Genomic DNA, 14,912 nt, shown 5'->3' with positions numbered 1-14,912 from the left:
GAACTTGGAAATTCAGCTGAAGAGATGTGGGGAGTATTTGTGTCTTCTGCTGAAGATAGATGAATATGAACGTCGATGAATACTCATGTACAGATATAGAGATTATCAGACTATATTTTCTAAAGGTCTCATCTAATGTTTATATTTAAGTTTTGATGATATTTGGTAAATCTATTGATTTATAAAATTACAGTGAAGTTGCTCATGGTGCTTTGCAGTTTCACAACTCTCTTAAGATTCTGACAGATAATACCAAATTCTTTTGCAAAAATATTTACAGACAGAAAATACTGATGCTATAATTTCAGTCACACTTTCACAGTAACTACTAAAAAGCAGTAAGTAATTATTTGTTTCTAATAACACAAAAATTCTTTCAAAACAGGTGTTGCAGCAGATAGAATAGCAATTCATTCTGATGGTGAGATCACAGACAACCTTTCTGTTCAGAACTTGATTTCTTGTGATACCAACAATCAGCATGCATGTAATGGTGGAAGTATTGATGGTGCTTGGAGATATCTGAAAACACATGGGTAAATTTTTTATCTGTTTAGTTTATCTTAACTTGAAACAGTCACTTAATTTACACGTGTGATAATGATGATTTCTGACCTTTCAAGATAGAAACATTTAGCTCTGTCTTAGGTCAGCTTATCTAAGATTACCTTGTATCACCTCATCAGGACAATCACTTTTTCTGGTTTACACCTTTAAAACACCTTATTGAACACCACATTTCCAAAGTGATAAATGAAGACTATTTTGAATTAGAAAGATAGAAGCTCTTGCTGAGAAAACTCTTAAACCACCCATCTCCTCTTCAAGGCTCATTATATCTGGATGCTGTCATTAGTTATAATACTATGGAGTAAAAAGGTAACTTCTCTAACAGCTAGAAAAGCAATAAAAGATTTTTTTATGTCTAGGAAAATACCACAAATGCACTCAAAACTTCTATAGTTTTATCTATATTTCTATCAGAGATACAGGCTTTTCATGTTAAATGATCTTGAGAAAGCAACTGGTTGCATAAGACAATATCTTGAATATTTAAAAGTTTCAGATGTTGTCTTTATGTAAAACAAATTGTAATCATGCTATATCAAGATTGTTCCAGAATGTAACACCGTAGCAAGGACTGTACCTGAAACTTTCTTTCTTCAAGTTGGACTCAGCAAAATTAATAACCCTTAAACTCTATGTGAACAGTTAGAAACTTTTTGAAGTGACATGTAACAATTTATAGAATTACAGAATGACTTAGGTTGGAATGAACTTTTGTAGGTCACCTAGTCTACTGTCCTGCTCATGACTAACTCTGAAATTAGATTAGCTTGCTCAGGGCCATGTCCTCTGTCATGTCTTGAGTATCTCCAAGGATGGAGGTTCCACAGACCTTCCTGCAATATGTCTCTGTGTTTGATCATTCTTGCAGTAAAGAACTTTCTTCTTTTATCTAATTTGCATCTTTTTTAGTAAAATTTGTGATCGGTGCCTTTCAGCTTTTCACTGTACTTCGAGTCTTGTTCTGTCTCTTCTGTGGCCTCTCCTTATATAGTTGAAGACAACACTTAGAATACCTTCTCCAGGCTGAACAAATTCAACTCCCTCAGCTTCTCCTTGTATAATACACGCTTCAGCCCCTTACACACATTTGTGGTCCTTCACTGGACTTGACCAGCTTGTCGATGTCCTTACTGGGAATGCCATAAAAGAACACAGTACTCTAGATGTAACCTTACAAGTAACAGTTTGAGGCGTATAACCACTTTTCACTATGTCTTGGCAATGTTCTTGCTTAGCAAGATCAAAATCAGTATTGTGTGCCCACCTTTATCAAGAGGGCCCACTGCTAACCTCGGTTTATCTTATTGCCCAAGACTGCAGATACTTTCCTGTAAAACTGCTTTCTATAGGGGTGCTGCCCTGCCTGTACTGCTGCATGTGAAGTTCTGGCTCAGTGGTAGGATGTGGCTTCAGTCTTTGCTGAAACTTATGAGGTTTCTGTCAGCTCATTTCTCTAAACTGCCAATGACCCTGTGAATGACAGCCCTGCCCTACTTTCCAGCATACTGACCACTTACCACCAATTTGGCACCCTCCACAAGTTTACTGAGCATTCATTATGTCCCACTGCTAAGGCTTTTAATATAGATGACACAATGTTGACTCCTGAGGAATGTCACTAGTAAATAGCTACCAGTCACTTTAACAGTCAACCTTCTATCATGGCAGCCTAGTTCAGTTATTGAATTTGTAAGCAACTCATCCAGTCCTTCGCTCCAGTTCAGCTAGAAAACACTGAAAAGGTTGCTAAAGGCAAGGTAAATTACATCATCTGTTCTTCTTATTCTCCATGGAGCTAGCAATTTCATCTCATCATCTCATCATGGTGAGGCATGATTTGCTCTGGCAAGTTTGTGCTGTCTGTTCCCAGTCAAGTCCTTGACCCTCATGTGCCTGGAAATGGCTTCTAGGAGGATTTGCAATAACCAGATGTTATATACTCTATAATTAAATTCAGCTGTGTCTCACATTGTAAAAGTTTTTTTGTTGTTTTGTTTTGTTTTGTTTTGTTTTGTTTTTTTTGTGCTTCCTGTTCCATACCATAATCTACTTCCCCTCACTTTCATACACTCTCACCCTTTATTCCATCTTTGATGTAGCTCATACCTGTAGACAGAGAGATCTCAGTTCTGCTGTCTGTCAACTTTTAATTTTACTTTAAAAACAAACAAATAAACTATGAAGAGATCAGGAGAATGTCAGACATGCTGCATCAGACGTCACAGTTGTCATGGTAGCATGGGGATCCAGATGAAGACCAAAGCACTGTCATTCACACAGACACTAAGAATACAAAGTGATCATTCTGCTTGTCTTCAAAATACATTAAACAGGTGAACTATTTTTGATCTGACAAGGATCTCAGGGCTTCAACATTAAACTAGTTTTGACTAGTTTTGAGTGGCAGGCCCTCTAGGTAAGTGATTACAGTGGGAAGTAATGGATTCCACCCTGGTAAAGGCCTCTTAGCACCTCATTTAGGCAAAGGTTTCATTCATGAATAAATTAAGTTTATAGCTTTATATTTTAATTAACTCTTTTCTGTATCTATAAGAGCAGGCTCCTTTTAATATGTAGCTCATGCTCTTTACAGAGTAAATATAACTCTTTCTCAATGGACTGTTTGCTTGCCTACCATGTTAAGGATGGGAGCACAAGATTTGCTAGTGCAGATAAGATAAAAGATTCATTTTAATCAGTATTATCTCCACAACAGTTGGAGACAATTTTTAGAGGGAAAGCCCTAAAGAATGCAGGAATTCTTCAACCTTCTGGGTTTCTGCTCCCCCAACTGTTATCCCTGTATGGCCATAACCACCATGAACCCATAATAATAAGATTCTTCCTATACCAAGAAACTATTTTTTTTTTTCATCTGGAGCGGTGTGATTAGTGACACAGAGCACTCTTCAGAGGCAGTTTAGACATACCAGAGTTAATTTATTTCTATAAAGAAAGCAAGGCATGCTGAAGCTGTATGAGGCATTTTGCTATATACCCATCTGTATCTATACTCCAAATTTCAAACTATGTGTATTATTGCTCATTCATTCAAGACACCAGACTTGCAGTTTATTTGCCTGATTCACCAGTCTTGCAACTGACTGTCTGAATAAACAATTTGCAGGGCAGTTGTGGTGAGAACCATCAAGAACTTTTGAAGGCTATCTAGATCTCTAAGAAATTTCTGTTGTCCAAGATCATCTTCTTAACCAATCATCCAGATTTCTCAGCCCTGTGAAGCCAGCTCCTAAACATACAGCTTTGTTGCTCTCTTACAGAAGTTTGCCTGCCTCCCATGCTTACCCCCAGTTTTTGCTTCACCATCAAAGTACCAAACATGAAAATATCTCTACTTACCCATTTTTATAAACAATATTTCTAAATCCTCATTTTTGTTGCTCAAGTTCAGACAACATTTCAAATCCTCCTCCAACTGTTCTAGCCACAAATAAACAGATTAATGTAAAGATCAAAAGAGGGAGGGGAGATGTTGGAAGAGCACAAGAATGGTTATGCTGGGTCTAAGCAAGGGTCCTTCTAGTCTAATCTTCTGTCTCTGAAAGTGGCCAAGAGCATTTTACCTGGAAAAAACAAACAAACAAACAAACAACCAAACAAACAAAAATTTAATTCACTGATGTTGATGATTGAATCATTTTTTATAACTAAAACCCCACAACATTTTGCTTTTGACTATGAAAAACTGGAATTTTATGGGATAAATTCCAAAGTGTTTTTTGAATGAGCGCTGATAAATGGTGCTTGATTTCTCACACTTTCAGGTAACTTTTATTTTATGAGCCAGTATATTACAATCAATATTTTTTTCATTATCTCCATAGCTTGCAATAGGCAGAAAACACATTGATTTTCTGTGTGGGCTTGTAAATTTTCACAGCAGGTGTTCAATGCTGTTTTAAAGCTTCTGGCTTTCTGATTTCTGAAGTATGCTTATCTCAGATTTTTGATAGATTTTCAGGAAAATATAGTGCTGGCTTAAACTGTTGCCCGTGAAGTCAAAGGAAGACTTCCATAAAGTTCAGTGAGCAGAGCTTTCAGAAAGACTGAGCAAACAGTTAACAGTGAGATTTGCTGTAAGAGGAGCTGAGTTACTAACTTTCTCCTCTCTCTGTCTTCCCCCATTAAATAAAGAAGAAATCTAATTATTAATAATTTTAGATGTCTCAATTACAAGCCATATTTTCAGAGGAATCAATTTGGTTTGGAAGTGGTTTTTTTTTTTTTTTTTTTTTTTTTTTTTTTTTTTAAATCTGGTAATGGAAATTAAAGTTTACAGTCTTTATGAATCAGAAAGAAATATTTTTCTTTCAGGAAGTAAATGGTTACACACTTGAATACAAATACTGCTTGTAATCAGGACCTGATCTGTTTCATAGCTTGGGCTCCTAGCAGTTGCAGGGTTTGATTATTTTTTTTTATTATTATTATTGATATTATTGTATATTACACATGTATTGATGTTATTTTAATTAGGTTTGGCCAACTTGCTATTAATATAATCTAATATTTTAAAACTATGTCCTCAATTCTCAATTCAGATATATATGCAATAAAACAGGAAATATTTTGATAAAGCTAAACACATAAACATGACTACATGAATTCACCAAGAATGTATGAGAACACCACAGGCTTATGATGTTTCTCCATGGATGTTGCTTGGTCCTAGTACTAGTATTTATTTATATGCTTATGTATATGTGCACTTAAACCCATTAACATTTGTTTCTATTTTTCTTCTATGACTCTTATGGCAAGGACTTCTCTGATCCACTTCCCTTAAAGGTTTTTAGTGTTTAATGTTGTACTGATGTTTCAGATGTTCAGAAACATCTATTTGATGTTTCAAATAGATGTTTTGGCAAGGAGTTAAAGGAAATCTTTAGGTTAAATTATGTCAATCATGATGGCAAAACCTATACTTAGTGAAAAAATTCAAAAGTAACTGCTATTTCAGAATGAGTTGTCAAGTCCGGATTACTACACAGATCCAGAATGTCAGTTCCAGATCCAGAACGCCAGTTAATCATTTGCTTCACTTCTGTTACCATAAATGTAAGACCCATCCATGCAGAATCTGTGACAACTCCAATGGGGCAATCAGACTGAAAGAATGGGGAAGAAGATCTACGTCTCATGAATGCACTTGTCCTCTGTTCTTTTCTGTGATGTTTCTAAGCACACCTGAGGGACAGGTGTCATACCTTTTCTTATACTGGGTTGCAGTCACTTCTGCTCTGCTTATGAGGGATTGTGCTCTAAGGGCTGTATTTACCCACCTTACCTGCTTTGCAGGCCTGACTCAGCAACAATGCTGTATTTCTCTTGGAATGCTATGATCAGTGGTGACTAGAGTAATTACATATATAGATACATTATATAAACATTATAAAAATATGCATATGAAAACATACACATATATATAAAACAAAGTGTTATTTCTACCCAGTGAAAGAAATAAAGTATAATACATTTTAAAACAACCAACAACATCCTACATACATGTGGCTTATATACTTATCATTCCCCAGTTAGCATTTTCCCCAGTTAAAATCTGGGGAATCTGATTATCTTCAGCCGTTTCAGAATGAATTAAAAGGACTTCCCAGTCCTAAAAAATAACAGCCTGATTGCCCTTAGATGGGCAGTCCCCGCCTTTTTTTTTTTTTTTTTTTTTTTTTGTAGGCAGAGTTACTGCTTTCTGCAGCTCCCGAGTGTGTTGGTCTAGTTTGGGCAGAAACAATTTGCTAAGCAAAAAGACACTCCTAAGGGTCAATTGCTCTATAACCAAGACTTAATGGGAAAATGCCAGAGTAGCTGAAGCATGAGTGTGCTCTTTTAAAATTCCTAATGACTAAGTAAACACAGGCAAATCTAATTATGCCTCAAACTGCATGGAAATGCAGTTTATTCTTTTTCAGATTCAGTAAGTTCAGTATAACTGTTGAGCTACTAAAATATATATCCTTTTCATAGGACTACACATTTCAAAATATTCTATTCCAGTGAGCTACTTTATTCTGTTCCTTAGAAGAGCCTTTCTGATATGCTTCCACGGCAACATGATAGAAGTGTGTATTTTTTTTAGAAACATATAGTGCTATAATGTAGAAAACCAAAAGGTCCCAAAATCTCATAAAAATATAAAAAAAATGGTAGATTCTGGATGCTTTTACTTAAATGTTTCATATTGTTAGTAAGTGTATTTTAAATATATGCTTTATTTGCTTCACTTTATTTAAGTAAAAAGGATATTCAATTAGTCAAACAGTCAAAATGTCTGAATATATCAGGTTAAGCTACTTGAAAGAAAGAAATTTACTGTATGAAGAAGCAGTTCATTATAATTAAGGTTTTGATGTATTGCCAAGGTAAAGAATTAAAACCTCTTCTTACTTCTCCATGTAACTACCCCTTATTTTCATTACCAGTCTCCATTCTTGGATGCAATGAGGGTTCTTAACCCATTCTTCAAAGCTCCTTTGATTTAGCACTTTGGAGATTTTCACATCCAAAATTAGCATGGGTTTAAACCTCAGGTGATTTATTGTAGCTCTTCAACAATCATTCCTCTGACAGCATCAGTGTTAAATACCTTTGAGTCTTTGAAGCCTGCACCTAGAGAAGTGTCATCCAGAAGATTTTTTTTTTTCAGTTCAAAGATTTGTCTTTTCTGTTAGAACTATAAATTCCTCTCACAGATTTTCTGTTGAACATTTCCTCCAACATTCTTGCAGTAAATGGATATTTGTGATTTTGAAATCTTCATAACAATAGAAATTGTCCAATCATTACTAGACTTAATGTTTAAAAAACATAATCTTTCTAGAACATACAAGTTTATTTAAAACTGTTAAAAATGAGTCATTTTCTATAACTAAAATCTAAAACCTTGAAATCAAAACCATTAATGCAGATTCATAATAAGTGATATGTAAAAAATATCTGTTGTATGAGCAAAAACTTTCTCAGCATTTGAAAAATGTTTTGATATAGATACTTTTCTAAAAAGTAGATAAGATGTGTTCAGGAACTGCAGAAAGCAGACACGTACTGCTATTATATCACAGCATGGTCTGTCATTTCATTTTCCTCAAGAGGGTCCAGATGTCAATAATCAGAAACCTATAGAAGAAGCCCTGTGGCCTGATCCTCCCAGGATAGTCACTGACCTTTTCTGAACACTGGATGCCGCATGCTTACCAGCCATTTAAGTTTACCTCAGCAACCTGATCTAGGGGGTAGCATCCTTGCCCATGGAGAGGGGTTGAAGTTAGATGATCTTTAAAGTCCCTTCCAAACCAAGCCATTCTCTGATTCTATGGTTTATGATTCTATACCTCTGTTTGGTTTGTGTTCACTTCCAGGCACAAGCCTATACTTTTCTGCTTTCTTGAATTTCTCTATCTTGAATTATACTTTCTGACTTCAGCCTGAATTTAACCCTGTCAAGAACAATGTGATGGGAAAATGAAGATTATAGATAAAGAAACCTTACTTAACCATACTCACATTGGCTTTATAAGCATAAAACATTATTGCAAAATAGTAAAATTATAAAATTGCAATAAGTCCCACCACTCTGATCCCTTCTGAGTTTCACATTTTCTCTGTCATTTTTCAGTACTTCAACCTGGGCAAAGTACTTTCTGTCAGCAACACTCCAGAGAATTTTATTTTCCCATGAATCGAGATAAGGCAACCCAGTTACCAACCCATAATCAAATGCTTTTCCTAATACTTCTCTACTGTCAGATTGTTCGTTAACTTAAGTTTAGTACTTACCACCTTCTCAGGTCATGTTCTCACTTGTACTTATCTCCCATGTATTTCAGGTAGTAACGTTCCCTTTTAAGGAGGTGTACTCACTCCAGAGGTTTGTTTTATCTATCAATTAAGCTGTTAGTATTGCTTAACCACTAAGCATTGGACCTTCCTTTGAAGAACCAAAAAATTTACTCATTTGCCAACAGACCAATTATTTTTACCCAAACCTTTAAAAATTTAATATAGGATTTTTTTATGTCAACAAAAGTTCACAAGAAAATATGAGCAAATATTCTCTTTATTTTGTGAGAAAAATGTAAGTTCCAAGACATTTTAGCTGAAAGAAACAAAAAGACTATAGCTTCTCAGCAAAATTCCTGTAGAAAATGTAGATAAAACTAGAAAATGATTCATTTCCCTTAAAAGTTTTCTGCGGCTAATATGCACATTTCACAAGCTACTTTTGACAAATTGGTACTGTTGAAAACATTGGTAATTTATTGATCTTATTCAGTGTGAGCCTTCATGCATTCTTAATGAGGTGAACGTGCTAGGTGACAAAGGGCAGTGCTGACACATTTTCAATCCTACCTCTATGTAGAGAAGGGCGGGGAGAGAACTACTGCAACTGAAACTTGATCATAAGCACCATACATACTAAATGAAGCAAACATCTTCCTGTTGAAACTGTCAGACGTATTCATATGTTTGAAGAATGATCTTTCTGTGAATTTACAGTAACAAAATAATTAAAAACTTGAAATAAAACAAGTTTTAAAATACTCTTTTTTTATTATTATTTTATATTATTTTTTAAACTGAACAGGGTTGTATCTTATGCTTGTTATCCATCATTTTGGAAGCATCACTTGGATCCACCAGGTGAAAATCACTGTTATGTGTCAAGTGAATATGGACAAAACTATACAAATGGGCCATGCCCCAATGACTTAGAAAAATCCAATCGGCTATACCGCTGTGGCTCTCACTACAGGGTCTCCTCAAAAGTAAGTTCATACTGTGCACTTATCCTGTCATTTATGTTTTCTCCTTTGGGAAAAAATATCTGGCATGTGGAAATATGTCTGTTTTACTTGAAGAGGTATAGAGTGAGTTTTCATTTTTATTGCCTTTGTCTTTTCAGAATTGGTTTAAATTTCCTACATTTTTTGTTTTATGTTATCTCTTCAAAGAGATGTTGCTTTGTGGTCCTATAGGAATTAGATAAGAAATTATGCAGCTGGAACTGTGTATTAGTGATTCTTAAACATGTTTCTGAAGGTCTTGCTCATTTGGTAAACCAAATATTCTGTAGCGGAAATACAAGTACAATGACGTTTTTATGTATCTTTATACATATGTATAAAATGATAAATTAGTATGTGTTTTTTAAGTAATTTAACAGAATGTATTTTCTTTCCTTGCTTTCTCTGCTGTTGCTTCCCTCCCCTCAGGAAACTGATATAATGGAAGAAATCATGGACAAAGGACCAGTGCAAGGTATGGTAAGTTTGAAAGATGTTTGTCAGCTGAAGATGAGCCAGCAGTGTGCTCAGGTGGCCAAGAAGGCCAACGGCATCCTGGCTTGTATCAGGAACAGTGTGACCAGCAGGGCTAGGGAGGTGATCGTCCCCCTGTACTCGGCTCTGGTGAGGCCGCACCTCGAGTACTGTGTTCAGTTTTGGGCCCCTGCTACAAGAAGGACATCGAGGTGCTTGAGCGGGTGCAGAGAAGGGCGACGAAGCTGGTGAGGGGCCTGGAGAACAAGTCCTATGAGGAGCGGCTGAGGGAGCTGGGCTTGTTCAGCCTGGAGAAAAGGAGGCTCAGGGGCGACCTTATTGCTCTCTACAGGTACCTTAAAGGAGGCTGTAGAGAGGTGGGGGTTGGCCTGTTCTCCCACGTGCCTGGTGACAGGACGAGGGGGAATGGGCTTAAGTTGCGCCAGGAGAGTTTTAGGTTAGATGTTAGGAAGAACTTCTTTACCGAAAGGGTTGTTAGACATTGGAAGAGGCTGCCCAGGGAAGTGGTGGAGTCACCATCCCTGGAAGTCTTCAAAAGACGTTAACATGTAGAGCTTAGGGATATGGTTTAGTGGGGACTGTTAGCGTTAGGTCAGAGGTTGGACTTGATGATCTTGAGGTCTCTTCCAACCTAGAAATTTTGTGATTCTGTGATTAATATTGTTATTGAAATAATCAGTGTACAATGATCTTCTATCAAAGTATCATAAGTTACATTCCACGGTGAATAAAAGAGGCATATGCCTCTTCATGTAACTTTTGGTGTGTAAGGAGCCCTTCTGCAATGAAGGACTCAGGTTCTAGTGAAATAAAGAGACTTCAGCAGGGAGTGAAGGGAGGGAGAAGAGTTAGTTGTTTAGCTTGATTGGTTGCAGCCATGGATGATGCTGCCATCATCTGGGAATTTGGAAAGGGCATTGTGCAAGATGTCCACCTCATGGATAGATGACCAGTGCAAAACCAGGGGACTTCTACATTTCTACTGACCTCAGATATATAATGAATTATCATAGCCTCCAATTCATTATTGAAATCTTCATTATTAAATATAATTAATTTCAGTGCATCATGGTGTTGAAGTTACTTCTTAAAGCTTGTTAAGTGGACAGCTGCAATCTGAAGCTCAGCCTTAACAAGATCAATAGTATTAGTCTATGTTCTGCCCAACTTTGTTTGCTAAAGGGAAATTTTCTTTCCTATGCTGCATTTGGTGAACACGGTATTTCCATTGATTTTAAGAACATGCAAAAAATGGGATCCTGAAGATACAATTTCAGATCACTCTCTAATATTGCATTCCTAATATATGTACACACAGTTTGCTAAATTAATCTGCCCATACTAAATATTCCACATAAAGTAATCTAGATTCAGCCATTTGATACGTTAAACCACTCGATAATTCATATGATTTTCATGTCAGTGATTTTTCAGAGAAAGTGTCTGTATGAGGTAAAGCTAATGTTGTACGTGGAAAATTAGATCTAAAGGAGAGTATATATCTGAGAGTGTCTATTGCTGAGTGAAAATGCTTTCCATATTTTCTTTTTGCTGTAATGAGAATCTTAACTGAGTCACAGTTATGATCGGGTAATTTGTCTTTTTTTTTTTTTTTTTTTTTTTTTTTTTCCTCAAAGCATCCTGCAAGTGTTCCTCAGCTTCTGAAAATTATTTTCCATTTTTCCTTCACCTGTCATTCTTCAAGAACTTACAAAGTGCTTATGGCTAATCTTATCTAATGTAATAAGCAATATTTAATAGCTGGAAAATATTTGAGAATCTTTCAAGATAATGATGTAGAAAGTGATCTTTTTTGATGATGAATATACTTCAATTTTTGTGCATATTTAACATTAAGAATAATATGTATATTTTCAGCAATTATGAAACCATAGACATAGAAAGGTAATTAAAAACTTTCTAATGCATCTTTCATGTTTGAATGACAATTTATTTCATCAAACATAATTGTTTTATTTGATGATGTGATCCAGGAACCGAGTGATTAGCAGTTTCAGGTACAAATGATGAAAAAGTTTTAAAAAAATCAGTATTCAAATAAACACAGTGAAGATTATTAATTCTTTGAAAACTTTCAAATGGGCATTTAAATACTACCCACAACATTTTTAATGGAAATGCTCATATGTCAGCATATGTAATTTTTAATTACATATGCTGACATAGGATAACATTCTCTTCTGTCACATTGGTCAGTCTCAACCAAAAGAAAAGTGAAGACATTTTTGGTAATACATAAAGTTTTCAACCCCAACAAGTATTGAAAACTTGTAATTTCAGCTATTGTGATTTTGAAAATAAAGGAGTATCTGATTTGCTGCCACAATAAAAAGACCTGGAGAAAGCACTAAGCTACACTAATGTACAGTGTTCCCCCTTTTTTTTTGTCTTCTGGTAGCAACCAATTTTTTGGGTTTGTGTCTTCACATGTCTAAGACACATGGATTCTAATTTAAGAATTTTGTGCAGAGGTATCAATAGTAGAACAAATCTTATAATCTGCTGTATTTATGCATGGACCTGACAGCTCAGCGTGATAGGTAGTTCATGCATAAGCTACAGTAAGATATTAAAAATTGCTGCCTCTTCTGATTCATTAATAATTAATCCATTCATTTTGGAAAATGAAAAAGTGTCTTTGATGTGGGACGGTACACTGCTGGTTGGTGTAGTGTGATCATCTCATCCCATCCAAGTCACAGTCCAGATCAGAACATTGTCACTGAGTAAATAAACATCTCAGTGCTTGATTTTGAGTTATCATCTCTGTCTATTCTGCACTTCATGTACCTAGCTCCTGATTAATTTGTAGGGTATGTATATATGTAGAGATAAGTATATATACCTACACACATATCTGCACACACACACACCATATCTGTAGATTTAATACATAATCAGACGAAATTCTTTCATGTAGACTAAATTATTCTGGAAACACTTCAGAAATTTCTATTTCATTTCAGTGAAATTAATTTAGGTACGATGTTTCTTCAAAGAGCCAAGAACATGCTTTTGATTTAGAGGTACTCTACAGAGTAAGTTGTTTCCTGAAATTGAACATATAGGTCTTGATATAGTGGTACAGGAACATCCAGAGGAGTTAAACTCCTAGATCTATACACTAGTGAGCCTGGGGGCAGAGGGAAGGAGTAAACCATGATAGAAAACTCTAGTGGACTCCTGACCTTGCAACTAGAAAGCAAGAGTAAAGCTTGTGCTATTTTCCCCTTGGTCTTTTGCTGTCAGTATCTGTAAGCTCTGGTTCTGCAGACAGCTCTGGAACAAGCTGTAGCATTAAGTTAATTTAATTTATTTGTTTATTCTTACTTAACTGATATAATTCTCCCCAAGACTTGCCACTTAGCATCATGGTTTCTAATTCACTGTGTGTTGCTATCTGCATACATTTTGGATGTGAGTGGATTAACTAACAATGAATATTTTCAGCCAAGTTTCCTGGGTAGGTGGGTTTGTCATGTTTTGAGATGCTCTTTGCCTTCCCATCTTCTTTCCCCCTAGAATTTGTGAAAGTATTTTGTTTTCAGTCAATTTGATAGAGGCCAAGAGGTCATAAAGACAGTTCATTTCCTTCAAGTTTATTCAGGTAGGGGAAAATAATTTGAAAACATTGCAGATGAAAAAACTGCAGCATGAGCTTGACTTACTGTGTGATTCAGATCTATACCAGACACATATGTTACAAATGCTCCAACCACATTCAAATCATCAATGAAATTTATTTTTATTGAAATCCCAAGGCTCAAGACTTAAGAAATGGGGTTTCTTTAATTCTCATGTTCAAACCTGTGTGGCAGTCTGTGTGTTAAAATCATAAAGTAAATGTAGGCTGGAGTTAAGCTTGTATTTATGCTTCTGATTAGGTAATGTAAGTCTGGAAAATATTTTCTTGTCTCTGGATCTTGTAACCCACCAAGTAACAAAGCAAACGGTACTGCGGCAGAACAAACTAGAAAAGAAGCCAAAATAGTTTCCTTAAAAATCAAATAACTGATATTCCTCTGAAATAATGAATAGATATAAAATTCAAATTGTAATATTCATTCTCTTGCACAGAATTTCCAGTTCATCAGCTCTTTGGCCTTATGTTGTTATTGACACGCGGTTTTCTGCTCCACTTTTTTTACATTTTTTTTTCTACTGAAAGTCAGCATGAATATAGGTATAGAAAATCCATTTTTCCAAAAGGCAATTCCAGTGTACTTCATGAACTCTATATGAGGTTCAGAAAAAGCCATACAAATCAACACTGCCATATTTCACAGGATGTTGTATACATGGATAAACATCGACTGTTAAATACTTTTCTTGATTACACAGACGCTTGTCAGAACTGAGGATTTTATGCATGAACCTTGAGGAGATTTGTCTTATTGGACTGGATTCAAATGGAATTGACAAAATTTGTGTAAGGCTACAAGAGGAGATATTTCTTCTTACTGTATTGGAATAAGTCCATGATAGGGAGTTCCCATGACAGGGAAAGCCAAGTAATTTGACAAGAGACCTTTGAGAGACAGGTGCTGCAATATTTTTACTAATTTACTCATAGGAGGGAACTTCTGAGCAATTAGTAATTACTCTAATTACAAAGTACATTTATACAGTCCGACACACACACACACAAAATCTCACTGATAAAATACAAGGAGCAAACTACAGTACAAGCAATATTTACTGACTGTGCTATTTTTCCTATTGTTTTTATTTTAGCTATAATGAAAGTGTATGAAGATTTTTTCCTTTACAAAGAAGGGATCTACAGACACTCCTACAAAGCAGGTTCCAAATGGAAAACACATTCAGTCAAACTACTTGGGTGAGTAAAACATATTATTTTACCATTTTCTCTGCTAGTCGTGAACTTAGTAAAACGTTATTTCCCAGTTTGGAATCCAATGGCTTCATTGTCAGAGGTGTAACACTGTTACCTTCCAATGTTGCTTCATTGTTGCTTCATTGAAGCTTATTGTTGCTTCATTTTTCAAT

The 14,912-nt window shown here is 35.6% G+C and overlaps 1 protein-coding gene across 1 annotated transcript in view; it reads left to right on the top strand.

Moving 5' to 3' along the window:
- TINAG (tubulointerstitial nephritis antigen) overlaps positions 1 to 14,912 on the top strand; it is a 45,323-nt gene that overhangs the window by 13,941 nt on the left and 16,470 nt on the right. Inside the window, exons 6-9 of the mRNA XM_032185739.1 lie at positions 386 to 536; positions 9,188 to 9,368; positions 9,816 to 9,861; positions 14,637 to 14,742. Of these exons, the coding sequence (XP_032041630.1) occupies positions 386 to 536; positions 9,188 to 9,368; positions 9,816 to 9,861; positions 14,637 to 14,742 (484 nt within the window). The remainder of the gene's footprint in view (positions 1 to 385; positions 537 to 9,187; positions 9,369 to 9,815; positions 9,862 to 14,636; positions 14,743 to 14,912) is intronic.

This window comes from Aythya fuligula, chromosome 3 (assembly GCF_009819795.1).
Source record: "Aythya fuligula isolate bAytFul2 chromosome 3, bAytFul2.pri, whole genome shotgun sequence".
Taxonomy (NCBI): domain Eukaryota; kingdom Metazoa; phylum Chordata; class Aves; order Anseriformes; family Anatidae; genus Aythya; species Aythya fuligula.
The sequence above is the reverse complement of the archived record's forward strand: the minus strand, read 5'-3'. Positions and strand labels throughout refer to the sequence as shown.